This window comes from Fukomys damarensis, unplaced genomic scaffold (genome assembly GCF_012274545.1).
Source record: "Fukomys damarensis isolate Sample0158 unplaced genomic scaffold, DMR_v1.0_HiC HiC_scaffold_26, whole genome shotgun sequence".
In the NCBI taxonomy this organism is placed as follows: domain Eukaryota; kingdom Metazoa; phylum Chordata; class Mammalia; order Rodentia; family Bathyergidae; genus Fukomys; species Fukomys damarensis.
The window spans coordinates 24,955,997-24,968,807 of record NW_022900938.1 but is presented as its reverse complement, the minus strand read 5'-3'; the positions used below and the strand labels follow the sequence as shown (position 1 = coordinate 24,968,807).

Below are 12,811 nucleotides of genomic sequence, written 5' to 3'. Positions count from 1 at the left end.
GGGAAGGGTACGAAACGCGGGCTGACAGTGCCGTGAGGACTGCTGCAGCTGTGGGCTATTATTTTTCCTCTTAAGTGAATCCCCCACTACCACTATGTATTATGGCCTGAAATTCTAGTTGCATCCATCATTATCGTCATTTAGGAGGCAAATCTGATGTCCTGTTGCTTCCACATCCACTTGTGTGACGCTCCAGTCCTCTTCCCCTCCCCCAGCTCCCACTGTTGGGATTAAATTGCTGCTTCCTTTGAGCTGCTTTCAACCCACAGGCTGTACTTCTGCAGTCTCCTTTGCGTTCTTCCAATGAACAGTGAATGGAGGCTTGCTTGGTGTCTGCCTTTACTTGAGCTACGCAGCCTCTGGGCACTGTGTTCTGCAGGTTAAAATCAAGGGATGAACCTGGACCGTTCACCAAGCCTCTGGGAGCATTAGCCCTGGGCCCAGATCAGAACTTCATGCTTCCATGTATTGGCCACTCATGTCTTTTTCACTGGCTCGCTCCTTGATTCCAGGCATCAGTTGGGATTGAAGAGTATTACTGGAAACAGCCTGTGAATCTGGGCGCGTTGGTTGGCACATGCCTATGATTTCAGCACAGTGAGCTAGGGATAGGGATGTAGCTCAGTGTGAGAGTCTGGTTTCAGTCTACACACACACACACACACACACACACACATGCCTCAGAGACTCATGGCCATGTGTGCTGGAGGATAACAGTGTTCATGACATTATATGTTGTCATTTCTGTGAAAACCCAGAGAAGCTATATCTTTAGTCTATTTGCAATTATCGTTTTCAGATTATAGTTTTCTAAGCAGCTAATCTGTTTGTGTATTATGTATTTTAAGAAATGTAGAATGTTAATTATTCATTTCACATTACCTGCTAAGAATTCCAGAGCCAAATATGTGCCCCCCCCAAACAAAGTCACGTCTTTTGTAATCTGATTCTCTGGGATTTCCCTTTGGCTTCATTTTTCTTTTCTGCCTGTAATTATTTTTTATTATTGCGTGTACCTTATTGCATGTACCTTATTGATTTAAGAATGTGTTGTTGAGGGATACCTTAAATCACTTTTAGAACAAGATGTAATACTAAAAACCAATTGCATGCATGGCTGGTGGGGATACACAATGACGGCAGCTGCTCTGGAAAACACTCTGCTAGTTTTTCAAAAGGCAAATATAAAGTTAACAGGTGACCCAGCTGTTCTCTGCCTAGATATATACCCATAAGAAATGAAAATGTGTCTGCATATAAACAAATGCAGAAACATTCATAACAGTATGAATTCATAATAGTTTAAAAGTGTAAGCAGTTGGGATAGGGTTTAGTGGTAGAATGCTTGCCTGGCATGCACAAGGCTCTGAGTTCTATCCCTAGTACTGAAAAAATAAAAATAAAAAATAAAATGAAATGGGAAAAGAACAAAGTATAAAACAAATGAGGTACATGCATACAAAGAAGCATTATTTAGCAATAAGAATAAAATAAATATTAATATATGCTGTGACAATGATAAACTTGGAAACATCTAAGTGAATCAGTTACAGAAAGCCATACCTACTGCATGAAATGTGCAGATTAAGCAAATCCATAGACACAGAAAATAAATTAGTAGTTGCCCAGAACCAAGGAAGTTGAAGGCAAGTAGGGAGTGACTGCTAATGGATACAAAGTTTCTTTTGGGAGTGATGAAAATGTTCTAAACTTGATTGTGGGGGTGGTTGTACAACATGCACAACATGCTAAACATGTTTGAATCATACATTTTAAATAAGGGAACTGTATGGTGTGTGAATTATTAAAGCTGTTATAAAAATAATTTGCAGTAATTAGTTTTATGGAATTGCTTTTACTAGTCTTATACTTTTAATTTTTACTTAGTGCCAGATATGCATATTGTTACACCCACTCTTATTCTGCAGCATCCTCAAGCCTGCTTGGGATGTGAGTCTTCAAGGTGAGGGACGACCTTCTCCATAGTACGTAAATTCTCTATTATTAAATCTACTATATTTGATTCACTAGAAAACTCACTGGTAGCCCAGCAGCACATTCTAAGCCTGTGGGCATAAATGCTGTCGATTTTGTGTTCGCTGCTCCTAATTTTTGCATGGCCTATCTCCTCTGTCCTTATAATCTTACTCTACCTCATAGTGCATGTAAATGAGCCAGAGTTGTCAGGAAGTAGGAAGATAAACAAGAGATGAGGCATCATTGCAGACCAGGAAAGAGAATGTTCCGGAAGGTGGGCAGGTTCATGGCTGCCATCAGAGTTATTGAGGGCTTGATCAGAGCATTAAGGCCAATGAAAACTAAAGAGACCATGGAATCAGTAATTTCAAGGCGTTGGGTCTTTTGAGAGATGTTTCAGTGGGCAAGAAAGGTGAAAGATGTAAACACTGACAAAGGCTTAGCAGTGTCCACCTATTAAATGTGTTTGTCTAAGATTCTAGTGGCTTTTTGTTTCCTTTCTGCACTCTTGACTTGTTTTCAATTTCAACAGCTAGAACCACAATCTTTCTCTCCCCATTTCCTTAATTCAGACTATCTGCTTCCTAAAAGGGTGCCCTTTTCTCCCTCCAATTGACTCTGTAATGTGGCACTGGTTTGTTTTGTAAAGTAAATATCTATTTCTGTTGTTTCTCTGTTCAAAAATCTGGTGATACACAGCTAAGAAAGCAGTCCTGCAAAGCACTTGCCTAGTATGTGCAAAGCCTGGGCTTTAATAAACGAATGAATGGGGCCAGGGATTTACTCAGTGGTTCCGCCACCTGCCTTGAAAGCACAAGGTCCTGAGTTCAATTCCTGGTATCCCCCCCCCAAAATGAATTAAACAAACAAATAAATAAGCCATCCTGAACTCATAAACAAACAAGCAAACAGTTCCCAGCTAAATTCTCTCCCCCTTCTCCATTACAACTGCAGTGGTGGTCTTTTTTGTTCCCCAAGTGGGCCTTGCATTTTATTTTATACCCATGCATCTTCCCAAGGTGTCCCTATAACCTTCACTGAATACCTCTTCCCTCTACTTCCTTTCCGTGTTCATTTGTCCTTTAAGACTCAAGTGCCATCTCTCAGGAAACGCTTGTTTTCCTAGCTAGACTTGCTTACTTTGTCTGAGTTATTCTAGTGCTTACACTTTCTAGCCTTGAATTGTTGTTATTTATGTCCATGTTCATATTTATACTTATTTCTCAATTCCATGAAAGCAAATGTCTCACTCTAGGCATTTTTTCCCTCCCAAACACTTGGGGTAGTACTGTTCACAGCACATACCTAACACTTTGTTTTGTTTTGTTTTTGTTTTTTTGGTAATGGGGATCAAAGTCAAGACCTTGTGCTTGCGAGGCAGGCATGGTGCCACTGAGCTAAATCCCCAGGCCACCTAACACATTTTATATGGATCAGTGTATTGAATTTCAGTCTAAATATGTCCTATATGTAAGTTTGGTATTACATCAGGAGATGATAACTTCCTTACAGGTTAATTAGATATCTTATGTTTCTTTTGCATTCTCCAATTCCCTGCATCCATCCTGTGGTGGTGCTGAGCAGGTAAGGCTCAGGCACTGTGGAGTTAGTTGCCCATTTCTTTTTTTTTTTTCTTTTTATTGAGTTTATTGGTACAATCTAGGTATACAGTACAGTTACATTCATTACTAGGATCCTGTACCTTCACATGACAGGTCTTGGTTCTCATTTTTTCCCCTTTTCCTTGACCTCCAGTTGCCCATTTCTTATAGGAGACATCTGGGAATTATCCATTCCTTCATCTTGCAGTGAGAAAAATGCATACAAATGAGAATTATGGATTTAATTCAGGGCAAGGTGGCAAGTAGGATCAAGCAAAAGAATACAATTCATATATCCCCAGGCACTTAAACCTGAACTAAGAAGCAGACCATGACTATTTGTCAAAATGGAAATTGATTTTTGAATCAGAGAAATTAGCAAGACATTCAAAAATAAGAGTACTGAAAGGTTTGAATTTGAAAATGTCAAAGATTTTTGCTTTGTGCTAAATTGTCAGAACTAAAATGCATGCTGGGCTTGTGTGATGAAGTAACGGCTCATGTTTTCTGGTGCCCTAGCTGTACCACATGGCTGGAATTGCCTGGAGAAATATCTGTTTAATTGCAAAGTACTTTCCATAAAAACCCAATGGAGGAAGAAAGAAAATAAGGAATAAGAAGGTGGTGATGTGGGTCCACCAATTGCTACCCTAGTGCTAGTCCCAGAACACAAAAACTGCCACCTTCCGTGGCTCCTGCCAGTCTCTCAGAGGGCGTTGTTCCCAGTCTTCTGCAAAAGCCACCTGACATTTGGAAAGCATACCTTAAACAGAAGAGGAAGAGCCAACGACAGTAATGAAGCCATCACTTCCATCAACAGCCTTTTGTTTTCCTTGGGAAGTTCTTCCCTTTGCATTTCCTTGCCAGGCTCACCTGGGCCCACTCCAGACCCTCAATGCTGACAACACAGCCTAAAGATTGTACTGAACCCCCACCCCGCCCTGCACCAGGGTGTCCTCACTCCTGATCTCAGGCAAGATGGCAGCTGTCCTGTAGCCCTCATCTCCTGACTTCCACACAGAATTTTCTGCCGTTACTACTTCAAAGGGGGCATTCCACTTCCTGTTCTAACACCCTTCACTTGACCTTCTCAGGGCTTTTATTGTTTTAGCAGGTACTAGCTGTTCCTCTCTGACTGATAACTATAGCCCTGCCTCCTTGACTATGTGCTCCGGGACCTCATTCACTTCTTTCAGGTGAGGACCCCACCTCCCTGCCCCAGGTGTAAAGCTAGCACACAGTTTCAATTCTTATCAGTGAGACTATACATCCTGCCGACCATCATATTTATAAGATTCAGGGAAACAAATACAGGGAAATACTCCAGCAAACAGAGAGGTGAATATTCACTAAAATAACATAAGCAATGTCAATTTTCTCAGCCTTTTTTTTTTTTTTTTTGAGGCATTAGCCATTTTTGGGAAAATGCCTGTTTGTCATAGTCTTGTCATCCAGAGTGGAAATTTTCTTCTAAGACAGAGCACTGGGTTCTGGTATTTAGCCTATAATTAGTGCACCCTCTGGAGGATTTTCTCCCCTTGAAGTGGAGGCCTCTTTGTCAGTCAGGCTGCTGTTTGATGATGATAGGAACCGCAGGCCAGCACTGTGAATCACAGTGAATCACAGGGCAGGGAAACGTTGCTCAAATAAAAAATGTTTGGATATTCTGTACTAACAGGACACTAACAAGTTGCAAGCCTGCAAGAAAATAGCAGAAAGTCTGCAAGACAGATTGATAGAGAAATGAGAGAAGAGGAGAATTCTGAGTTCTGATCTGGTTCTGTCCCTCTGGGATAAGATTGCTGTCACTCAATCTTTTCTCATTAAGCTTACCAGTATTTTTAGTTTTTGCTTTTTCAGCTGCTCTATATATCAAGTGCGTTTATTCTTGGGTAAACATCAGTCAGTGACTCGTGATAAATGGCTCCCCCTTGTAGGCATCTGGTTTTTGGGTTATGAAACGGCATTTGGCAGTGTGGCTGTCTAGGATTATGTCTGCAAGCAGAGAGTGCGAAGGCAGCTTCTGCTCCAGAGCCTGACCTTGCCTCTTGCTAAGAAATGTCCCCTTCTTGCCTGTTTCTGGCATAAGCCAGGCTGGAAGATCACTGCAAATGGCTGCAACAACCTGTGTTTAATGTGGTGACACTAATGAATTCTGAGAATTAATCTTCAGCCAAGAAAGCATGATGGAAAGGACTAGAATTTCAAATTAGGTAATAGATTGATTTCCTTCAAGGCTGAACATTACTCCTTTTTACCTCTGGTGGATTTTTATATCATATCTAAAGCAGCTCCCATAGCCTTATAAATTCAGGGTCTCATATATGCCTCATGGTTTGAAGAAGTTTTTATTTTGTTGTTTTGTTTTGTTCCTTAACACAGAGAAACTGCATCCAAAGCCAAATTTTAAAAAGAAAAAAACAATCTTGGAATGAAAGATTTACTTAATGATTTGGAGGATGAAAAGTAGTTTTTCTAAGCTAGTCTATGTTTAATTTCTTTTTGTAGAACAGGAGACTGTGGGAACTGCTAAGCTGGGGAATGGATTTCCTCTGGGTGAGGCACTGTCCCCTGTACAGGCTGCAGACCACAGATCCTGCAGATGTGGGGATAATTGGGGCTCTCTGAGTCTCTCCTCAGTCTGCTTACCTGAAAGACTCGTCTCTGCCCCCAATTCCAATTCCACCTATGTCTCTTCTGAGGATGTCATCTGGGGCGCCCACTAACACCAAGAGAAAAACAGTCTGTAGCCAAGTAAACGGGGAGACATGGAATCAAAGAAAAGGAAGCATTTCCTTAATCCCAGGACTGTAACATGCTCATGTGTGTCATGAAGCTCCACAGTGACATGATGTAGAGGATCACTGATGTCCCCAGTCTTCCTTGACCAGGACATTAGTGTTCCTTACGGGAAGGGCTCACCTCACACTGGTTGGCCCCAATTTCCCATAGCAATTCAACATTTTATGTATCCTTTTGAAAATTCTGCTCAGTCTCTGGCTGGAGGAAGATAATTCTATGCCTGCAATTTGTAATTCCTGACTTAACAAGCAATCCTGAAATGAATAAGTATATTCAACTTCCTTAGTTTTGCATCTTTGTTCTCCACATCAGGAGAGAGGTGTGTTTATGTAGCGTGTTCCCCACACCATCTGCTTTAAAAACTATATGGAAGCTTTCAGGAGTTCTAACAGTCTCAAAAGTTCTTTTTTCATCCTTTAAATCTTGCCTAGAAGGAGAAGAGGATGAAAATGATGAGCTGACAAACTTAGACAATACGAGTTGGTAAAAGGACTAAAGCCAGTAATTGTTCTTGGGTGTTTCAAAGTGTCAGCTTGTGAAGGTGAATATTCTGGCAGCTTCCTGAGTCACTGCCTGTCTTGTTTTGAGAATTGCCCGGTCCAGTTCCCCAACTCTGTAATGTCTTTTTCCTCTTATCCATCAGCCTAGCTCACCTTAGTTCCCCCAAGACTTGGCTCCAGTCTTACTAGCTCTAGGAAGCTTCTCTGCCTCAGCTCCCCGAGCAGCATACTTCCCACCCTGTATTGTTTTGCACATTGCAGCTGTGCCATTTTTAACAGCACGGAGTCAAGTGGTAAGGGTCCCGCGGGAGGCATCAACTTCATCACTGTCAGGACTTGACTTCGGTTATCTTACCTCTGAAAACAGGGTTAGAGCAGGAAGCCTTAATCCCCATGGCTCTGAAACTCATGTTTTTGTGTTATTAGTCCTTGCTCTAAATATATAAGCAAACACTGGTTTTGCCGTTTCTCTCTTCCTTCCATCTTTCCAATCACATTGTGAATGTAGAGGAAATAGCTCATTATTTTTTTAATGGATCAGTTTGTTTTAGATGATTCTGATGCCATGTAATTAATTTTTGCTGAGTAAATGCCCTATTTCTAGTAATGCATGATGTTTGGCCTAACTACTCCTAAGGGAGAACTCTCCTCTGTTTACCAAAACAGTGATAATCCCCTACTGGCTCTTAAGCCCCAAGAGAAAAAAGCACACAGGAGTGTTTAGGATGCTTTCAAGGTCTTCTTGCCTTTCATCTAAAAACCCTCCAACGTGGTCGGGTTTGTTACAATGCTGCTTAGAATTTCTCCTATACACACTTGGATTCACTTTTGCTGATCTCATAATGTGACATTCAGCACACTCCAGTCTCACCAGGAGAACTAACAAATCCTCTTGGTCATTGCTTCCAGGGAGCGATGTGCCCACTGTTCTCATTTTTGTGGATCCTCACAAGACAGCAGATTAACTTGTTGGTTTCTTCCTTGTCTGATTCTCTCACTCATTATTCACACTTTACTCTTATTCCCTCTGTGAGCCAGAGAGACCTTCACTAACGTAGCACATGATCTTGCAACCCTGTTGGAAGTCTTTTTTTCTCCAGTGGATGCTAAAATTGTAAAACAAAACATACCACTTTCAACTGTATTCCTAGACTCCAAGAGGGACCTAGTCTTAAGGCTGAATGAAGGCTCCTAGTCTCTCTTGTGTCTATACCAGAGCTTTACTTCCTGAAGTACCCAAAGGAACTCATCTTCAGGACCCATCTAGAACACTGGCCAATCACATGCCATGGCATTTTCCTTAATTGACACTCCCCTCCCTCCTTCAGCCTCAGCCCCTTAGTTTGCTCATTTGAAATCTTGACACTGGTCAGTAAGCAGGGACAGCTGCCCTGGTCCTTTTGCTTCCTTCCCTTTTCAACAAGGACCTATGGGTTATCAGATGCAGCTTCACAATGAGTACAGGAAGAGGGAGAAAACCAAACGCACTGTGTGGGGAAACAAGTTCTCTGTCCCTGTGTAGGGCAAATACCTCAGTCTAGACATGTGACTATTTTTATTTTAGGAATTTTCATAGACCATCCCCCAGGCTCGGAAGACAGGGCTATTGCCTATATTATTAATCTCAGAGCTACTTGTTGGATTTCTTCTTTCTCAGAAAACATGGTGATTTACATTCATTTTCCTTTGACAGTCACGTAAATAAATATACATGGTGTCAAGAGAAAACTGGAACTGTCTTTTTTTTAGTATGTGCACTGCTTTTGTGTTATCGATAGGAAATACAATAGGTTATACAAAAGGGCCCAAACCTATAAAAGTCAAATGATTGATTTCTTCCCATGGCAAGGTGGAGGTGGTATTTATAGTTCCATGGGCAGCACAGGGGGCGTCTAGGTACTGTTGCTTTTCCTAGATACAGGCTACAGCTCCACGAGACAGGAAAGCCCCTGAATCAGTGCTCAGCCGGACTAACTGGGAAAGTGACCGAATAGCCTTCAGGATGAGAAGGTGAGGGATGTGAAAGTGTTTTGAAGTAAAAACTGCCAATGTTAAATAGAGCTTTTCTTGTAAATCTATTAAGGATTGCTTTAGGAATTCTGCTTAAATGCCCTGGAAAGATGTTCAAGGTGATGCTTTTTACCATTTGTTAGTTAGTGAATCTCATTTTTTTTTTGTACTGGGGATCGAACTTGGGACCTTACGCTTGCAAAGCAGGCAGGGGAACCACTAAGCTAAATCCCCAGCCCTAGTGAATCTCGTTTTTAAAATGTGATGTTTTGTATGTTTGTGGTGTTGGGAAAACTGAAGCTTTAGTTCTTGGAGTGTGCAGAATGGCACCAAGTGTTTATTCTAAGCCTCCAGTGGGAGAGAAAGACAATAGCTTAGCAGGGTGGATGTTGAAATTTCTTCCTCTCAACATGAGCAGCTACACAGATTAGAAATGTGGTGGTAATTCCATTTCACTAGGAATTTCTGTGTGTCAGAATCATCTTTAGTCTCACAGAGCATGCAGCAAAATGTATTAAGTCATTGTTTTCTTTGAAAAGGGCATTGAATCTGAAACAGAAAGTGGTTACACTGGTGTAGTTTTAACCAATTAACCACAGAGGAGTTTAAAAGCAACCTGAAATTTACCATTTTGAAAGGACTTTTTGTTCCCTGCTTACCTAATTCCATCCCAATTCATCAGAATTATATGGTAGTCACTTCCTGTTCTGAGGTTTTTCTGCTTCTTCAGAAGACATTAGAAATCAAGCTTCTGGACTTTCTGTTTGTTTCTTTTCTTGCAAGCTCATAAATGAACTTTCCCTGCTACTAAATGATGGATGTTTCATATTTTAAGATTCACTTGGGATGATAGTATTTAATTCTAGATGCTATAAAGTAAAACATAGACTTGTCACCTTGTGTCCATTGAAAACATTTCTCTGTAATGAAAAATAAGAAAATTGTCTGACTAGTCTATTTTTCAATATTTTTAGTATTTCCAAGTAAATTGATTGTGTATTAAATATTTGCTTAAAACAAACTACATATATTTCTGATTGTCTTCAACTAATATTTTTCCTACTTTCTGGTATTAATAAAGAAAGACTTGTGTATGGTGCATGATGAGGGTTTATAAACGAATCTTCTCTCCTCCTCTCTCACTGTTCACCGGGGAATAGGGTGTCTCAGACTGTGCTTTTGATTGTTGATTTTTTGCAAACAGGTGTCTTATTAAGGATTTTGAAAAGCGGCCTTCTGTCACACAGCTCCTGGACCACCCATTTATTAAAGAAGCTCACGGAAAGGTTCTGTTTCTGCAAAAACAGCTGGCCAAGGTGCTTCAAGACCAGAAGCATCTGAACCCTGTTGCTAAGCCCAGGTACAGTTTTCTGTGTCCTTCTGCATCTTCCCTCTGGTTATTTATAAAAATGGTGTGGTATGTGTTTGGATTTGCCCAGCGTTTTTGCCGAGAATGATCATACTCCTGCGTGCATTGTTCAGTTTCATCTACGTGACATGAAGCGCTCCCTGCCCAGGGGGAGAGCAGGCAGCCTGCAGAGATAAACTGCCTGTGCCCCGTGGCCGATTTCCCTCAGATGGCTGAAACTTCACTGCCCTCATGTTCAGTTAGCACTGAGTAAAAACCAACAGATATATGCATATGTTTATATTTAATATAAATGTGGATATGTTTAAGCCAATAAAGGCAAATGTACACAGCTGGGATTGTGTGAAAAATCTCTACTCAGCTCTTGCAAACTGGGGAGCCAAAATATAGGTTACAAAATCATTGTTGAAAGGTTATGCATTTAATAGTAGAGTTTTTTCTTTAATATGCTTTGAGATTGTTTCTTCCTCAGTTAAAAATTCATTAGAGTCCATTTAATATTTTAAATGATTATTTCAGATCTTGTCTATGCTATCTAAAGCATCTGTGATTCTTACCTCCACCCTATCCCTCTTTTTAAAAAGAATAGCTTTTAAAATGTTTATTTTCACGGGCAGGTGCTTATAACAGTGTTCTGTGGTGAATCTCAAACAAATAAATCATTGTTTTCTGTCCATAGGGTGGCAGAATTTCTCTTTAAGAAAAAAAATTAAATGCAAATAAGCCTACCTCCTCTGCTCAGCAGTTTATTTGGTTTTATAAAATTGTTCAGGATACAGATAAGCTCCAGTCTATTATTACTGAAAGAACATTCAAAGTATTGGAGATGAAGAAAATTAAATATCACAAGTCACAAGTTCTGGAAATATTCATGTATTCTGCAGAAAATGGGTAACAAAGTAAGAAACCAAATGTTGGCATCAGACTCCAACTTACTGGAGGCATAGTATGAAGATGATTTTCCCCAAAACAACCACCTTTCCTTTTAGGTAGTGCAAAATACATTTTTCCTATTCTTTCCCTTCTTCCCCTGCCATTTTTGTTTCTATGACTTCTCTATAGGGTGGAGAAACAGAATAATTCTTGTGATTTGGTGTCTCTTTGAAGCAGTAGGAACTTGTGTTTAAGCCTTGAGAACTGAAGTCTCCTTTCTTCCTGTGGCTTTTGTCCCTACAGCAATTAGCAGAGAGTCTTCTACAACCTGCTATAGTGTACACACAGACACAGACACACACCCACACACAGCACTACCACCCAAAATGAAGATGAAATACAGTAAGACGTAAACCACCAAAAGCAAACCCAGTACTTAAATGCTCTATGTCAAGTCCTGTCTTCTTCAGTCTTCTTGTTCTGAGATCTGGTGCCATATGGTGTCTAAGTTTTCAATTGCCAAATTATCCAGTTTTTATGTCTGCCAGACTTCACTGGTCCAGATCTACATTCTCTTAAAACAAAACAAAACAAAAAACCAGGTGGGGAATTTAGCTCAGTGGTGCCACCCACACCTGCCTTGCAAGTGCAAGATCCTGAGTTTGATTGTTGGTACTGCAAAAACAAAAAACAACAACAAAAAGCTTTTCTTCTTTCACCACAGAAAAATCATGACTACATGCTCTCTCATCCTCTTGTTCTAATTTTTCCTTATCTTTGTTAATTTTTTTTTCTTTTTATTGAGTTTATTGGTACAATCTAGGTATACAATACAGTTACATTCATTATTGGAATCCTGTACCTTTACATGATAGGTCTTGATTCTCTTTTCCCCTTGTCCCTGCCCTCTCTTCACCCCCTCCTCCCCTCCCCATTTACAAACACTTTATTTTCATTTTTTCAGTTTCTCATATTTTTTCCTCTCCCTTATTACCTTTCCCCCACCCTTCCCACTTTCCCTACACCTTTAGCCCTTTACTTCCTATTTCACATTATTAATTATCTCATTAGGATCCTGTGTACTATTATAGTTTTCACACCAAAGAAACTATTCGGTATTTCAGTTAAAGAAATCTCTCTATGAACATTAAAAATAGGTAATCCTAAAATGAAACTAAAAAGGAAAATAAAAGAGAAAAAGCAATGATGTAACATTAAAATAATCCTTAATTCTGGAGATAAAAATGGTCCCTGAATATATTTAAATTGCTTCTTGCTCTTGTAGTCTTATCTTATTCTTTTTTTCATTATTTAGAGAATACTTTATTAGTTTCTTTAATCAAACCCACGTAGATATGACCTTACATATTTAGTATGATGTGTTACCTCTGTACACGTGGAAAAAAAATAAAAAATAAACATTTCTAGACCAATATGGCTGTCCATTTCTGTACAATGCCAACTCAACACAGTAAATTGGGATGACTTTTTCCAAAGTTGGCAGCACCATTAAAGTTTCCCAAAATTCAATTTATATAAATATATGTATATATATATTTATATTTATATAAAAAGACTAATAATAGCAGTATATTATGCATCAATAGCAGTAACAGCTTTTCCAGATTCTGCAGTCATCTGAACAAAATTATAGGCATTCAGCACATTCCATTAAAACA

At 39.8% G+C, this 12,811-nt stretch overlaps 1 protein-coding gene across 1 annotated transcript in view; it reads left to right on the top strand.

Moving 5' to 3' along the window:
• Positions 1-12,811, top strand: part of Myo3b (myosin IIIB) — a 453,146-nt gene that overhangs the window by 167,535 nt on the left and 272,800 nt on the right. The window contains exon 10 of the mRNA XM_010606961.3: positions 10,095-10,250. Within this exon, the coding sequence (XP_010605263.1) occupies positions 10,095-10,250 (156 nt within the window). The remainder of the gene's footprint in view (positions 1-10,094; positions 10,251-12,811) is intronic.